Source organism: Halichoerus grypus, chromosome 9 (assembly GCF_964656455.1).
Source record: "Halichoerus grypus chromosome 9, mHalGry1.hap1.1, whole genome shotgun sequence".
NCBI lineage: Eukaryota > Metazoa > Chordata > Mammalia > Carnivora > Phocidae > Halichoerus > Halichoerus grypus.
The window spans coordinates 35,949,890-35,967,460 of record NC_135720.1 but is presented as its reverse complement, the minus strand read 5'-3'; the positions used below and the strand labels follow the sequence as shown (position 1 = coordinate 35,967,460).

The following is a 17,571-nucleotide window of genomic DNA, read 5'->3' as shown; positions in this document are numbered from 1 at the left end:
TGTAGAACTTTTGACTGTCCCAAAACGTAACTACTAATGGCCTACTGTCGACTGAAAGCCTTATTGATAACAGTCAATTAACACATATTTTGTATGTTATATGTATTATGTACTGTATTCTTACAATAAAGTAAGCCAGAGGGAAAAGAAATGTTATTAAGAAAACCATAAGGAAGAGGGGCGCCTGGGTGGCTCAGTCGATTAAGCATCAGACTCTTGATTTTGGCTCAGGTCATGATCTCTAGGGTCCTAGGATCCTAGGATCGAGCACTGCTTCATGCTCTGCACTTAGTGCATAGTCTGCTTGGGATTCTCTTTCTCCCTCTCCCTCTGCCCCTACCCCTGCTCGTGCTCTCTCTCTAAAATGAATAAATAAAATCTTAAAAAAAAAAAAGAAACCATAAGGAAGAGAAAATACATTTACAATACTGTTCTGTATTTATAGAGAAAAACCCATGTATAAGTGGACCAGCACAGTCAAACTCAGGTTATTTGATGATCAACTGTAGATAAAAGTGGCAAATTGGGATTGAATCTAAGTGTATCTAACTCCAGTTTTTGGGCTTTTTACTGTTCTGCCATTTTATCTCCAATTATGCTATGTATACCACCTTCCGTATTATAAAGAGGCTCAAGTGTGTAAGTCTGTACAGATCAAAGAACACTATACTGGTTCTCCTTATATCTGAGCTAGGAAGTCTTAGGAATGGTAACTAAGAATGTAGTTTCAAGCACATGTAAAGCATTATATTCTACAAAATATCATTCCTATAAAGTACAGCTATCCAATATTAAAAAGAATTCTGGGGACTGAGGGCTATAGGTCCCAAATAATTTTCTCTAATTTTATTCCCTAACCAGCCCAAAAGCTCCACAGAGTTAACACCAATCACAGTAAAGATAAGAAATGGACCTCAGAGAACCTACTTTTACTGGTAAGAGGACAATTATAGCAGTGCCTCTTTCTCCACTCTCTCTCTCTTTTTTTTTTCTTTAGTTTTTTATTTTTCTCTGTATAATTCTTTTGAATATTAAAGTTTCATATATTTACTTGACTTCCTTCTCCAGGAATTTTGCTAACATGGATTTAATTTGTTCAAAATCATTTTACTTTGTTAACTTTTTGAAATGCATAGTAATAAAGTAATGGTAGAGTTATTATACTAGATTGATTAAAATTTATCTACTTTAATAACTGACAAGAAGAAATCTCAGAGACATAGAGAAAATCCTGAAAGCAGCTCGGAACAAGAGGTCTGTAACCTACAAGGGTAGAAACATTAGATTAGCAGCAGACCTATCCACGGAGACCTGGCAGGCCAGAAAGGACTGGCATGATATATAATTCAGGATGCTAAACAAGAAAAATATGCAGCCAAGAATACTTTATCCAGCTAGGATGTAATTCAAAATAGGAGATAAAAAGCTTCCAGGACAAACAGAAACTAAAAGAATTTGTGATCACCAAACCAGAAATATTGAAATGGATCCTCTAAGCAAAGAGAGAGCCTAAAAGTAACATAGACCAGAAAGGAACACAGACAATATACAGTAACAGTCACCTTACAGGCAATACAATGGCACTCAATTCATATCTTTCAATAGTTACCCTGAATGTAAATGGGCTAAATGCCCCAATCAAAAGACACAGGGTATTAGACAGAATAAAAAAGCAAGACCCATCAATATGCTGTCTGCAAGAGACTCATTTTAGACCCAAAGACACCTCCATATTTAAAGTGAGGGGATGGAAAACCATTTATCATGCTAATGGACATCAAAAGAAAGCTGGGGTGGCAATCCTTATATCAGATAAATTAGATTTTAAACCAAGGACTGGAAGAGATGAGGAAGGACACTATCATAATTAAAGGGTCTATTTAACAAGAAGATCTAACAATTGTAAATATTTATGCCCCTAACATGGGGCAGCCAATTATATAAGCCAATTAATAAAAAAATCAAAGAAACACATCGATAATACAATAATAGTAGGGGACTTTACCAACCCCCTCACTGCAATGGACAGATCATCTAAGCAGAATATCAATAAGGAAATATGGGCTTTAAATGACACACTGGACCAGATGGACTTCACAGATATATTCAGAATATTCCATCCTAAAGCAACAGAATACACATTCTCCAGAATAGATCACATCCTGGGTTACAAATCAGGTCTCAACTGGTACCAAAAGATTGGGATCATTCCCTGCGTATTTTTGGACCACAATGCTTTGAAACTGGAACTCAATGGCTTTTATGATATTAAGGTATGTTCCCTCAAACCCTACACTGTGAAGAGTTTTAATCAAAATAAAACAGGATCATAGGGGAAGGGAGGGAAAAATAAAACAAGACAAATCAGAGAGGGAGACAAACCATAAGAGACTCTTAATCTCAGGAAACAAACTGAGGGTTGCTGGTGGGGGAGGTTTGGGGATGGGGTAACTGGGTGATGGACACTGGGGAGGGTATGTGTTGTAATGAGCACTGGATATTATATAAAACTGATGAATCACAGGCCTGTACCCCTCAAACAAATAATACATTATTTGTTAATTAATTGAATTTAAATTAAAAAAATAAAACAACTGACAAGAAGAAAATATTCACTAATTGATCATTTGTTTAAGAATACAAATAACATTTATATTCGAGCAAAAAATAAGTTTGAGCATATTGATTATATTTATGGAGGGAGTAAAGCAATTTTTATCTTACCTGAAATCACATGCTGTAGTAAATTCTGCTCCTCCACCCAATGCCCGACCTTGAATCAGCGCAACACTTATTAAAGGGAGTCTGTTTATTGAAGGAAAAAAGGAAAATATGGATGTTAATATTTTTCATTTCAATATTAATTTACAAATATTACTTTAAAAAAACTTGAGACAGAGCAGAAACAAAATTATTGAACTATGTTCATAATAACAAACATACCTCAAAGGATCGTGGAACCCTGACCGTGTGTATCATGAGGAATAAAACAGTGTAATTCTTGGGCACCTGGGTGGCTCAGTTGGTTAAGCGACTGCCTTCGGCTCAGGTCATGATCCTGGAGTCCCTGGATCGAGTCCCGCATCGGGCTCCCTGCTCGGCAGGGAGTCTGCTTCTCCCTCTGACCCTCCCCCCTCTCATGTGCTTGCTCTCTCTCATTCTCTCTCTCTCAAATAAATAAATAAAAAATCTTTAAAAAAAAAAAACAGTGTAATTCTTAAGATATAGTAACTCATACTAAATGCTGTGTAAGTTTATCAAACAACCTCCCTGAAATCATCTATTTTTAAACTTATATATGAATAATATACATAAAATATATAAAGTATATATTATAAATACTAGCTGATAAAAATACCTTATGTATATTTTTATATATTACTAACTGTATTTTTTAACTATATATTGTAACTTTCTTCTAAATAAATGAATGTTTTTTATATAATATACAGCTCCTACAACTCCTCAGCCACTGGCAATCAAGAATAATTAAATGTGATCTTATTTTACTCCATTTTTATTGATGTCACGTTAGGTGGCAAAACTAAGGCTATCTCCAAAGGAAGACTGAGCTCCAAAACAGTGTTATTATAAAGATTCCTATCAAAAGTCTTATTGCCTATTGAAATGATTGATAAAGTAACACTATATAAAGGATTGGGTCTGTGGTAAAAATAAATCTCTTCACCTTTCCTGACTGCAAAGACCCACTTTGAAAGAAGTATGTAAGTATCACAAGGTAAATACATATGCTTTGAAAGTATGGAATATTTTGTAGGTTGTAATCAAATGCAAAGCTGCACGCCTAAAGTAATGGAAAAATGTATTAACACCTTCTGCTTCCAAATAAAAAGGATTAAAAAAACTTTTAAGATTTATCTAAGAAAAAGTCAAGTAAATAGGGAAAGGAAGGTGAAGAGGAACTAAAACAATGAAAAAAAGTATTTTAGAATAATGTTTTGATTCCATTATTCTTTCTAGGCTCTTACATATGAAGAGCACCAAAAATAGAGTGATGTCCAACTAGTAAGTATGCTAAATAATATGAATCCTTAGTTTTTATAATTTTATAAGCTCTTTAGGAAAAATGCCATGTCTTAAAATTTTTTTTATCTTTCTCTTAAATACCTATGCGTACTTCACTAACGTTTAATTAAATGACTGTCTTTGATAGCACAAATAAATAGGTTATCATTAAAATAAATATAATTCGAAAATCAGGAATTTTTTAACTGGTGCAAAACAGAACAATGAAGAGCTCTTTTTGGTTTTTTTAGATTTCATATTTTAAAATGAAAGATACATTACCTCATAAATCTTGTTAAGGTGTTTTGCATGAACATACATAAGGCCATTCCATCCTTTAAAGAAGAATAAGCATAAACACAAAGGTATAATGTAAATGTATTATGTAAGAAATTTTTCAATTTTTTTCAGGATTTAGAAAGTAATGAAGCCAAAAATATACCCAACTTTTTTTTTTTAAATGAGGTTTTCACTTAAAACTCTTTGATGCTGTCAGAAATGCAAATGATGCAGTATTAAATTTTGTTGACCATATAGGGCTCCTTGAGCTCAGATCTACATGAGGTATTAGCAAAGCCTTAGGCATGAGAGTCAGATCACATATCCCAGAAGAGTGTGAAGTTCTACTCAGGGTAATCTGGGAGAAAGAGACATAAGATGTACCCACCTATTATCTCAAATTCTGATCCCCTAAGAATATAAACATATAAAAACAAATTTCTTAAAAGTACAGTTGACCCTTGAACAACACAGGTTTGGATGGTATGGATCCACTTACATGTGGATTTTTTATAGTACAGGACTGTGAATGTGTAAATGTGTATTCTCTTCCTTATGATTTTCTTGACATTTTTTTTCTGTAGCTTACTTTATTCTAAGAATACAGTATATAATACATATAACATACAAAATATGTGTTAATCAACTGTTTATGTTATCAGTTAGGCTTCTACTCAGTGGTAAACTATTAGAAGTTAAGTTATTGGGAAGTCAAAAGTTATATGCAGATTTTCAACTGCACAGGGGTCAGGGCTCTAACCCCTGCATTGTCCTGTAGTTAACCTAACTGTACTCTAAACTACACTAAACTGCCTAGTAGTCTAAACTGCCACCTAAATGTAGTCTAAACTCACTGCTTCTTTTTTAACTCACATACTTCCTTCAACCTAGTGTAATCTAGTCTTCAGCCTTCTCTCAAAAGACTCCCCTCAAAGGTTTCTAATAATCTTCTATTTGTTAAATGACTTTTCCTTATCCTTATCTTCCTGTCTCTAAAACATAGGTATCTTGCTTTGACCAGTTTCTGTATTTTAAAAGCCTCTAATAGTTTCTACCAATACTTTCCACTCTTGATTCCCTTCCTATTTCTTTGATATTTCCCTTCCAGTTTTCTTCTTTGTCTCTCCTTATTCAGCTAAATAAGTAATTTAATACCTGTAAATGCATGTATTCCCCAAAAATCCAACCCATGATTCTCTTTCTCTTCTTTATCTACAATTTCTTCCTTGGAAATCTCATCCACCCCCATTGCTTCAACTCTTGTTCTCATGTAGACTCCCAAAACCTCCCAGAAATTTGACATTCTGCCAAGACTTCAAATTCAGCATGGCAAAACCAACTGGGAGTGGGAAGAGCTGAGTTTGGGTCCTAGTGCTACTGCTTAATAATAACATGAACTGGAGCAAGTCTTAACTGAGTTTCCTCATCTGAAAGGAAGGAATGATGAATAAAAAAAAAAATACTTGTTCTATTTGACTTAAAGGATGGTTGGAAAGATGAAAATGTACCTAGATACTCTGTAAAAGATCACATAAATGTGAGTTCTGAGTTAATTAAAAAAAAAAAGGTCTTCTGGTCATTAAGGCTCAGAATTTTGGCATTTTCTTTGATTCTTCCATTTCACAGTTCACCCACAATTAGTTACCAAGTATGTCCTTTGAAATATTTCCAGTATAAATCCCTTCTTTTTCTATTTGCACTGCTGCTACACTGGCTCAGACTTATGTTACTCATACTTAGATCATGACAACAGCCTTGTTTCCTAACTAGGAATGCATTTCCTAACTATATTGCATCAAAGTACATTATACTATACAAAGTATTTTAAGAAATGCTTGAATAAACTGAGATGAGTGCCAAATAAGAAGCAATTCATTTCAATTGGGTCAGGGTAGTTGGGAAAGCTTTACAGAGAAAGGAAGATGGCATTTGCTAGGCCTACACAATAAGCCTTTTGAGGTTGACAAAATGCCTTCTTTATCCTCAGAAGCTAATACAATGTTTTGCATATAATATTTGCTTTTGAAGTTAACTGAATCAGATGAATTTTAGATGGAAAACTATGTTATTCTAGAAAACAAATGCAGTCAATGAAAGGTAAAAACCAACATAAATTAAATATAAATTTCCTAACTGAAAGCCTTTATCAAAAGATCATTCTATATTATAAATTGATAAGAAAATTAACACAAGCACAAAGAGCTAGAAGGTTTAAAACTAGACTGATTTACATTCCATTAAAATCTATGCAATAGGGGTGCCTGGGTGGCTCAGTCAGTTGAGCAGCCAACTCGTGATTTGGCTCAGGTCATGATTTCCTGGGTCTTGAGATGAAGTCCTGCATCAGGCTCTGTGCTAAGCAGGGCTAAGCTCTGCTTAAGATTCTCTCTCCTCTCCCTCTACCCCTCCTCCTGCTCATGCTCGCTCTAAAATAAATAAATAAAATCTTAAAAAAAAAAATCTGTGCAATGAAGCCTGTTAAATTATCTCAATAAATTAATCTTAATAGGCCTATTTTCTATTATGCTAGACTTAGAGTACTTAAAATTCTGGCAGAACCATCTAGAATTGATAGAAATGAAAGTGAAGCAGGTATTAGACTGTATACTGTTATAATTCTCATTCAAAAGATAAGTCATATTAAAAATGTTTAAAAGCAGTATAGAACAATGGTTACAACACAGACGCTAGAGCTAAAACGTCTAGGTTGAATCTAGGCTCTACTACTTACCAGCTAGTCTGGCTTTGGGCATGATACCTAACCTCTGTGCTTCAGTCTCCTCACCTATAATAACAGTACCTATCTCATTAGGGTAGTTAGTAATGATTAAATAAATCTGACATGTAAAGAACTTAGTGCCTGATATATAGTAATAGAATAAGAAATGTTATCTAGCACTGCTATTATTAATATCAGTAATAGCATTGGCCATTGGATAATGAATAAGCTTTGGCTTTAAATGTATCATAAAGTAAAGATTACACTGTACTAGCCAACAAGACCTAGGGAGAAAAAAGATTAGATCTGTCCCCCAAAGCCATTGGGCCAAAAATGGTTAAATGCTCAAGCCCTTTCCCGGGCTGTAAGAAGAAAATAAGTCAATGAGAGATAAAATCCAGCTTGTGATAGAATAAGTTGAAAAAAAAGGAACCAATGAAAAGCTATACCTGCTCTGATGAATGAAGCCTAGAAGCTGGAAAGTAACAAAAAAAAAGGTTTTAAGAGCTGCTGCAGACAGTGATATTTTCATCCAGCTAAATGATACCCTGAGGCCCAAACCTACTCCTTCAGTTCTTACTTGTGTAACAAAGATGAGAAGCACAATGCTCAGCCAAAGTGCCAAAAGGAACTATTAAGGTCTTATTTACTCTGAGCCACATTTATCCTGAGTGGAAAAGTGCTCAGCCTATAAAAGTATCTTATCCTAGAACCATAAATGAGACTTTCTCTTTTTTTCTCTAAGTGCTTGTTGTATGGATTTATTAATTTCTTCAAAATACAGGGAGGGTTTAGAGAAAATTAGAATAATTTGTCTATAAATTAATGAGGCTAAAACTGAACAACAGCAAAAGCAAAAATTTAGCAAAAGCAAAGAAGACAGATGAGCACTCTGTTTGAGGTCACTGTAGAAATTTAAGCAACAGTGAAAAATAAGGATGATGGATTGGCAGAAAAGTAACTGAAAGGTCAGGGAACAAAGGAAAATACTACCTTTAAGCTAGAGTAAGAGTATAAAGGTTTCTAAAATGCCAGACTTTTCCTTGAGGAATTATACCCATTCACTGCAGAATAAGTAGGTTTGTTTTCCCATATCTTGAAGATTATAATTGGATTTGATGATTTCTGCCTTCTGAAAAAAGACTTTTGATAGTCTACAGAACATCTGTGGCATCAAATCCAACTCTTACAATTGGGTTAATACATTAGATTTTTTTCTTATTTTATTCTTTTCTCTGCCCCATAACCTTTCAGGGCTAATGTGTGTGTTATGCTAATCCATCTCCCTGCCTCAACTTTTTTCAACCAAGGATTAACTGCCTAAAAGGGACATGAGGGTTTTACTGGATTAGTCTACTTCTACTCATATTAGGTAATTTTCACTAATAAAATAGTTTTTAAACTTTGAAAAAATACACTGGCAAAAACATCAACATAATTATCTTTTTTCTTTAAAAAAAAAAAGCCATTTAATAATCACTTTCAAGTATCTTATTATAATTAAAAGGGACTATAATCCAATTACTAAAATCATCATCTATTCTAGTTATCTCATCATCCTCAGAAAAGCAAATTCACCAGATAAGCAAATGCTAGTGATACATCTGCAACAACAAAGAGTAAGTATATTAGATAAAGAAAAGCTTCACTTAGAGAAAGGCTGTTCATAACTGAATGTTAAGAGTCTCAGAGTATCTCAGCTGTGAGGGGCAGATGCATTTATACATGCAGCTGCAACTCATACAGATGTGTGAAGCTCAAAAGTCCTGAGGCCATTTTAAATCTCAGTTTCACACATATTCATAGTTCTTTCTCAGGCATATAGAAATCAGCATGATTCTAATTTTCGCTTTTACACGTATACAAAATAAAAAATCCTGGCCATATGATCTAAAGAGACAGGAACAACCTTTTAACTAGAAGAAAGCAAAATAACCTTTCACTTTTTTAGGGATGTTTTCCTACCCGACTTATATCAGACCCAAAATAATCTATTATCTCATTCTATCTATCCAGTGTCTTTTATGAGCAAAGTAAGGTGCCTAGGAATTCAATCATTTCAGAGATGAAAAATTATAATCAAATAACTTGCAGGTCATATAGTTAATCATGAGATGACTTTGGAAAAATCCATATAGTCAAATCTCCAGCTTAGTGCTCTAATCATTTGAACACAGAGCAAATTTAAGTCTAGTGGTGCTACAAATTATGGATCATTTCATGGATAATAGTGTTTATTAATACTTAGATCTTTGAAATAAAAATAATAGCTACCTTTTTCAGACACTATCCTAGTATGCATTTTATATACATTATCTTCAATCCTCACAATAGCTATGTGAAATACAGAATTCTCATTTCTAGATTAGGAAAATAAGATTAGAAAGATTAAGTGATCTGCTCAATCACTTACCCAGAAGGTATTGAAACCAGCATTCAAATCCAAATCTTTCAAAATTACCAAAAGAGAGCTCTTTCCTCACAATTTTATGCAAATACAGATCACATACTACATAGAACGGTATGACTTATGGAATATCATTTAAATGTTATTACCTACATACAGCCTACACCTATAATTAAATGGCTATGAATACTTATATTTTTTTCCTTTTCCTTCCTTTTTTTTGGCCTAGGGAATATGGGTGGAAGTTCCTAGGTTCCTTGGAGGATAATGGAAGACGACTAATAACGGAAAATGATTAGGATTCCTTTTCTATCAGGGTAATTCAGAAGCAAATGTTTTAATTGTTACCATCTGTTGAAGCTTACTATGTGCCAAAGCTTTGCTGGGTACTTTATATATGTACCTCATATAAAATTCCTCATCATGAGATACTAAGGGTCTTCCACTTAAAAGAATTCAAACTCTTGGGGGCGCCTGGGTGGCTCAGTTGTTAAGCGTCTGCCTTCGGCTCAGGTCATGATCTCAGGGTCCTGGGATTGAGCCCCACATCGGGCTCCCTGCTCCGCGGGAAGCCCACTTTTCCTTCTCCCACTCCCCCTGCTTGTGTTCCCTCTCTCGCTGTGTCTCTCTCTGTCAAATAAATAAATAAAATCTTTAAAAAAAAAAAAAAAAAAGAATTCAAACTCTTGCTAGTTTTAATGGGCTTTAGTGATTGTTAATCTTCTGGTCCTTCCTTCCTCCCCTCCCCTTGCCCCACTATTTCACACTATTTGCAAACCCATCTTTAAGAAGAAAGCCAAAACCTCTGATCCTTGGAAAGCTCTTAAAGAGTAGCTGTCATAATAACCATATGTAAAATATAAATATCTCAGCCACAGATCTCTGATAAACATGTGGAATCTAGTGCATAATTCATATAATACTTGCCTCTGGAGTCCCCAGTGATTTCACAGCATTCAGATCGGATCCTGAGGAGAAAGTATTTTTTGCCCCACGGACAATGAGACCTTTCCCCTCTGTCCAATTTTCCAATTCAATCACTTTTTCCAGAAGTTGTAGCATCATAACACCTGCCAAAGAGATGAGGGGAAATCAAAGCACATAAGATACTGGAAAAAGAGAAATAATTTAGAAACTATCAGGAGCCAAATAGGACTCTTAGATCCTACATTTTACAAATATTACCTGAATGTTTATTAAATGTCTATTATGTTGGTACCATGGGGTATAAATAAAAGAGGTATACTTGTAGTCCCCGCTTTAGAAGTTTACAATATGTTAGTAATCTCTCTCTCTTTCTCACTGTCTTAATTAAGAAATCATACAAATACATGGCTAAGTAGAAAATGAGAATATATCATACATGTCCTAGGAATTAGAAAATTGGAATGAATAAGGGGTATAGTGGTAAGAAAAAATTATTTCTTAGGGTAAAAGTCAAATATAGACCTGACTTCACAGTAGTACACATTGTCTTAGTCAACAAGCTCAACAAGGATTATAAAATCAACAAGCTCATAACAAGAGTTATGCCTGTATTCCTAACTCAAATATAGTACTGCCCCATGAGACTGAGATCTTAACAATCTATTGGGTATATGGTACACAAAACAAAGGTAAGATTCCTACTTCACCCACATGAGAACTATTATAATAGGATGTTCGTTCAGGAAAGGGATAGTACATATCATCTTGTTCCACAGTTGACAAACTATGCTCTAACCCAAGGCATACTATGAAAGTACTTCATAGGCTGCTAATCAGATACTTACCAACTATCAATTCTATGATTTATAGATTAAATTTTTACCTTAGTATCATTCCAAAATTCTATTAGAGCTTCTTTATAACGGACAAATTTAAAATGGAAACAGCAGAGACTATAATTCTTATCAGTGGTGATCTTCCAAGTTCATAAAGTTCATAATGCTATCAATGATTAAGTTTACTCTTTCCTCTGCTTAAGAAAATGCTTTAGAAGCCAATATAAAGATCATGACAGAGGATTAAAACCGGCAAAGAATCTGTACCACAAGGTTCCAAAACTTACTATATAAGCCCCATTAAACTATGTACACTACTTTGGAATATAAACCCCATGATGTCAAGAACTATTATTCTTCTTGCCATTTTCTGAAGTAACCAATAATGAAGTGGTTCCACAATAAATGTTAGTGTTATTGATTCATAAGTAACTAATGCAGCTATCCTTTCTAATTGCTAATTATGACCTAATTAAAATAGTAGCCCTACCCAAGGATGTCCTAGGTGTTTTAGAAATATAGTTCTTGCTCTCCAAAGATTTATACAGTCTAGTAGCTTTTTACAAAAAACAAACAAACAAAAACATTCATTTAGGCTAAGAATAAATCTGTATAAGTAAATATGGACCTTCAGTCATCCCTAATATTTAAGCTTCTAAAAAAGTAATGCTGGTTTTGAGTATGAGACATCTATACCAGTAGTTAATCTTGAACTCATCTTTTTGACTTTGTAAACTAAGTGTAAGAGTTGGAAGGAACCTTAAAGGAGTAACTGGTTGGGTAATTTTCAAACCAGGGCCTTGGGGTTGTCTGGCGTGTGGGGCTCACTCATCTTCTCCCAGACTAACTCAATCAAACACCATTACCCAAATCAAAGCATCTCTGCTCATATTTGTTTTAAATATTAGCCATGAAATTAATATTTGTTTCCATTTGAATAATAATCTTTACTAATGTAAATTATTTATAGCTATTCAGTAATAAATTAAAACTATTAATCTAGTCTAATTTTTGAGAGCAGTATTACTTTTCTAATTTTACTTACCCTAGGCTAATATTAAAATTGGCTTTTATTCTCTGAACCAATTAAGGTATGGAGCTTTTAAACACTTGAAATGTGGCTAGTCCAAACTAAGATGTGCAGTTAAGTGTAAAATACCAGATTTCAAAGATTTCGTATGAAAAAAAGGAAAATACCTTATAAATAATTTTTCATATGAGTCAATGTTGAAATATTTTTTAATATACTGGGTTAAATAAAGTATATTAAAATTAATTTCAACTGCTCCCTTTTACTTTTTTTTATTTTACTTTTAAAAATATGGTTACTAGAAAATTTTAATTTACATATGTGGGTCACATTTGTGTTTGCATTATACTGCTATTGGGTAACACTAATGGAGAGAGAGAGACATCTCTGAATTATGCTGAGAGGAAAGAAAAGTTATCTTGTGTTTTAACGACCCACCACTGATAATTTACAAAGTTTAAGTCTATTGAATTTTGTCTATGGGTATGAAAATTTACTGAGACATTTTTGAGCCCAGTATTTCAAATATTACAAAATATAATTTACCCCCCATGAAGTACATAACTGACAAACAGAAATTGTCAGAGTCATCCTGACTGGGTAGTCAGCAAGGTTACTCCTTAGCTCTTGCATAATATTATCAACTACCCATGAGGTACATCACTGACAAACAGAAATTGCCAAAATCACCCTGAAATATGCAGGAGTGCTAGACAGTCAGCAGTGTTACTCATTAGCTCTTCCATAACATCATAGTAGCGTAATTCAAATCTGAACTTTGGCACAAAATTACAAAGTACCACATGTCCTGGACTTTTGGGTTCCTTAAATATGAAATTTATACATGCCCAAGAATGCTACCTAGCAAATAGAAGGTATTTACCAGTATCTAAGTGTCAGGAAAGAGGCAACACATAGGCAAGCACAGTGTTTTCACCAATTATTGGAATTACACGGTTAAAATGAGTCTTATTTCAAGTCACAGAAAAAAAAAATTTAACTAAGTAATTTCTTTTTTCATTTATAGGTTTTTCTCTTTAGTTTTCAAAAATCTTTGAAAGCTCCTTCCCCTTGTCTCCCAGTGACATTAGCTAAACTTAAACAAATGAAGTCATTAAACAGTAAATGTCAATGGAAAAAATAAGGTTAATTTGAAAGTTTCCTTTCTATCAACATCCATATTTATGGATTTTAAAAAAAAATCAAGGAGCGCCTGGGTGGCTCAGTTGGTTAAGCAACTGCCTTCGGCTCAGGTCATGGTCCCAGGGTCCCAGGATCGAGCCCCGCATCGGGCTCCCTGCTCAGCGGGAAGCCTGCTTCTCCCTCTCCCACTCCCCCTGCTTGTGTTCCCTCTCTCGCTGTCTCTCTCTCTGTCAATTAAATAAATCTTAAAAAAATAAAAAGATTAAAATATAATTAGTAAAAAATGTTCCTGGTTCAAGTGATGGTTTTGGGTATTCTGTGTGAGTATGTGTGTTCTAAGAGTACCACAACTTTCAAGAATTCTGTCACCAGAGATAAAAATCATGTGATAGCAGCTTAGATTTAGTGTCATTCTTTAGCAAAAGAAAGATCTCTATACCTGAGAAGGCATTCATTTTACTTGGATTGTTCAGAGTAAGAATGCCAATGCCACTGTCTTCCTTCTGAAGGTCAATGGATCCACCAGGAAACTGCTGAAGTTTTTTTTTTACTTCTTCCTCATGGAAGCCATGAGATGTATTATAAAGTGACGCTCCTGTTTGATGTAGTAATTTTGTCCTTACAGACAAAGATGATGTCGTCAAAAGATTTTTTGCCATTTCTGGAAAACAGAGAGAAATATGCAGTAGTCCAGATGAACACTTTTCTAATATTATACGTTTATAGACTTTTCTGTTTAATTGGGACTACCTCCCCACTTCTAAAAGCACTCTGAGGAGACGGTAGGTATGGAAATCCTTCCCTTTTCCCTCCTTCTCAAACCAAATAATTCACAAAGTATACCATTTCAGTATACCACTGAGAGATGATGATGTAGTTACAGTGCATTTACTGGGATCCAATACATGGGAAAGGTTTAGAAAAATGTTGCTGTTCTGTATTTAGCACCATCTCCTGCCTCCTGGCAAGTCTTTCTCATGATAGTAGCTCTTCTTCCTCCAACTCTAACTGTTGCAAAATCTAAGAATAAATTCAGTCCAATGTCCCCTTGGAAACCATCTCTATGCAGGAATGCTACAGGAGGAATCCTACTCTCTAACAGAAATTTCATTCTCAGCATTATTCTTACCTTATGCAATGCTCTGATAGGAAACCCTGAGGAATATGAGGAAAGAAGCAGGAATGTGTGCATGGTTTCTTGTGTTCCCCAGGATTTTGTCACCTCTTCTCACTTTATATATACATCCCAGATAATCTCATCTCTGCCCATAAGGGTTTTTGCCCTCTGTAAGCATTTTTGTTGACATAAAACGTACATTCAAAACAGTATACAAATCATAAGTTATAGCTCAATGAATTTCACAAGGTAAATACACTCAAGTCAGTAACACCCAGATCAAGAAACAGAACGTGAAAACAAAACAAAAAAACCATGAAGCTCAAAGGTCTGTTGTGTCCTCTCTCAGTCACAAGTCCAAATAAGGATAATAACTACTCTGACTTCTAATATCCTACATCAGTTTGTTTTTGAATTTTATACAAATTGAATAGTATATATTCTTCTGTGCCTGGTTTCAACTGTTTGTGACATCCATTATGGTTATTATGTATAATTACAGTCTAAATAGTCTATTCCTCCCATTGTTGTATTTTATTATATGAATACGCCAAATTTATTGTAATAGATAGATATATTTGTGTTGGCTAGATCTAAGAATGGAATTATTTGGTTGGGCTGCAGCTGACATACTGATTGTTAAACATTGAAGAATTTTGCAAGTTGGTTTTTCAAACCATTGGTGGCTTGAAATTAAGCATGGTGGGAGTATCAGCAAACTCTACATATCAATATTCACCTGTCTCTCTCTCCCCCACACCCTCCTTTCCTCTCTCCCTCTCTCTCTCTCTCTCTCTCACACACACACACACACACACACACACCACAGCCGGATTCCCATTACTGCATCTGTTCATTTGTTCAACTTGGAAAGATACCAAAGAGTTTTCCAAAATGGCTGTACCAATATAAACTGGTATTTCCACAGCCAGTGAATGTTCTAGTTGTTTCACAATTTTGCCATCACCTGCTAACATCTTTTTCTACTTTCTTTTCATTTTAGGCAATCTAAAGAGTGGTATGTCATTGTGGTTCCACTTTGCATTTCTATGACCTCTAATGAAGTCAAGCTCCATTTTCATATGCTTATTGGTTATTTGCATATATTTTCTAAAGTGCCTGTTAAAGCTTTTTGCCCATTTTTTCTGTTATTTGCCTTTTTATGATTGATTTGTTGGAGTTCTTTTGTTTGCCTGTAGCTTTTATTAAAACCCATAAAACAACAAATCCCACATTTCCATCTCCAACAGAAACCTTATACCTGTGTACTCCTAACTCAAACAGAAATCTAATTCCTTATTCCTTACCTGTAGATAGACCACAGGCTTCTCAAAATCATTGCCTAAACCTGAAGTCATACTTCTCCTAAAACCTGTCGCTCATTCTTTATTCCTTCCCTTAACTATCTATGATATCATCAACCCTGTAGGCCACAGAAAACCAAATCCCCTTCCCCTCTTTCATCTCTCATATGCAACCTACCTGTAAAATGTCTTGCTTCTTTCTTATCTTTCCCATCCTTATTCTTTCTACTACCAACCATAGTTCAAACCTCATTACATAACATACATGTCACCAATTAGTTTCACACTACTCCTTAAAATCGGAGCTATCTCTGTAATCCAATCAAGTTATTCCAAATGTAAGTTTTTTTTCAGTAGCTTTCTACTAACAAAAGGATCAAGGCCAAAGCTCACTTTGATTGGGCCCTTATTGATATCTTGGGTCTCTCATAACATCTCTACACACAGACTATATGGACACCAAACAACGAGAATTCCACAAATTTACCTTGCTATTTTATATTATTACATCCCCATATAATGTCTTTCCTTCCTCACTGACCTGGTAAGTACCTAATCATCTTTAAAATCTAAATTCCTAAATTTCCTCCTATAAGTGATTTCCTAAGCAAATTATTCCTTTTATTTATCCCATCGCAATATATTATATGATTACATTTTAACACATTTTACACATCATTTTTATTGTATTTTTCATTTGTCTTTCTCACCAGACAGGAAGCTTCCTGAGAACAGTTCTCTGAGGTACTTACGCTCTGTCACTACGGCCTAGTATAGTGCTCAACACAAACAAGGTACTTAGATGCTTAATGAAGAAAATAAATCATCAGGTTGCCAAATGGAATGCCATCTCTAATATGTGAGTTATAAAATGGTATCAGAAGCAGATGGAGAACAGGTCATCTAAAAAAGATTACAATATGATCTCCCTTCCACTTTAAATTGTTTCACCTTCAAAAGGACATTTTTGTTAAAGTGTCTCAACAGAGTACTTGTAACTGTGTAAGTATCTAAAAATATTACACATTGGAATGCAATCTCCTAAACAGATATACTTTAAGAACTTGGGAACAGTATTTCAAAATTTCTTCATTAAGGTGATTTTGAATACAATATGGAGGAGACCAAGATGTTCCTTAAATCTTATCTAAAAAAACTAAATAAAATGTAATTCATATTAGATACAGTATGACCTAATGCACTGTGATACATGGTAGAGGGTTTAACAAAAAAGAATGGTAGTGAGTGAGGTGCTTGCTGTCTTTGAAAACAATATCCAAGAATAAGACCTTAATGCTATTTTCCCAAGCAAAAAGGGGCCCTAACTTGCTATCATAAGTGCTGTGGCTTTCAACTGCCATAACTGTATTCTTACTATCAAACTCCTTACGGTCTTAACAGTTAACCCTCTTTCTTTCCTACTGGAAGGGCACTAACTATTATATATCAAGGCCAACAAACTGCTTAGTTTATCAGAAAACAGTCTCTTGTATTTTAATACTCATGGATGGAGAGGCAATTTTTTTTTTAATTTAATTCTGAAGTGTTCCAAGATTATTTTTAAAAAAATAGAAAAAATAATTTAACAAATACCCATTCCTCATTTTTAGTAAATGTTAACATTTTTCTCATATTTCCTTCAGCTCATTCTTTTTTTTTATTTTTTAAAGATTTTATTCATTTATTTATTTGAAAGACAGAGAGAGCCTGAGTGGTGGGGGAGGGGCAAAAGGAGAGGGAGAGAGAGACTCTCAAGCAGACTCTGTGCTGAGCATGAAGCCCA

The 17,571-nt window shown here is 34.5% G+C and overlaps 1 protein-coding gene across 8 annotated transcripts in view; it reads right to left on the bottom strand.

Annotated features, from left to right (window-relative positions):
• ECHDC1 (ethylmalonyl-CoA decarboxylase 1) overlaps nucleotides 1-17,571 on the bottom strand; it is a 68,093-nt gene that overhangs the window by 41,531 nt on the left and 8,991 nt on the right. For 4 of the 8 annotated variants that reach the window (XM_078054770.1, XM_036085485.2, XM_036085486.2 and 1 more), the window contains exons 2-5: nucleotides 13,807-14,028; nucleotides 10,359-10,501; nucleotides 4,309-4,361; nucleotides 2,725-2,805 (exon numbers count right to left, since the gene is read on the bottom strand). In XM_078054770.1, the coding sequence (XP_077910896.1) occupies nucleotides 2,725-2,805; nucleotides 4,309-4,361; nucleotides 10,359-10,501; nucleotides 13,807-14,026 (497 nt within the window). In that variant the 5' untranslated portion in view covers nucleotides 14,027-14,028. Of the gene's footprint in view, nucleotides 1-2,724; nucleotides 2,806-4,308; nucleotides 4,362-10,358; nucleotides 10,502-13,806; nucleotides 14,029-14,496; nucleotides 14,634-17,571 lie in introns of those variants that run through there. The other 4 variants (XR_013441119.1, XM_036085492.2, XM_036085488.2 and 1 more) reach the window with 2 other exon arrangements.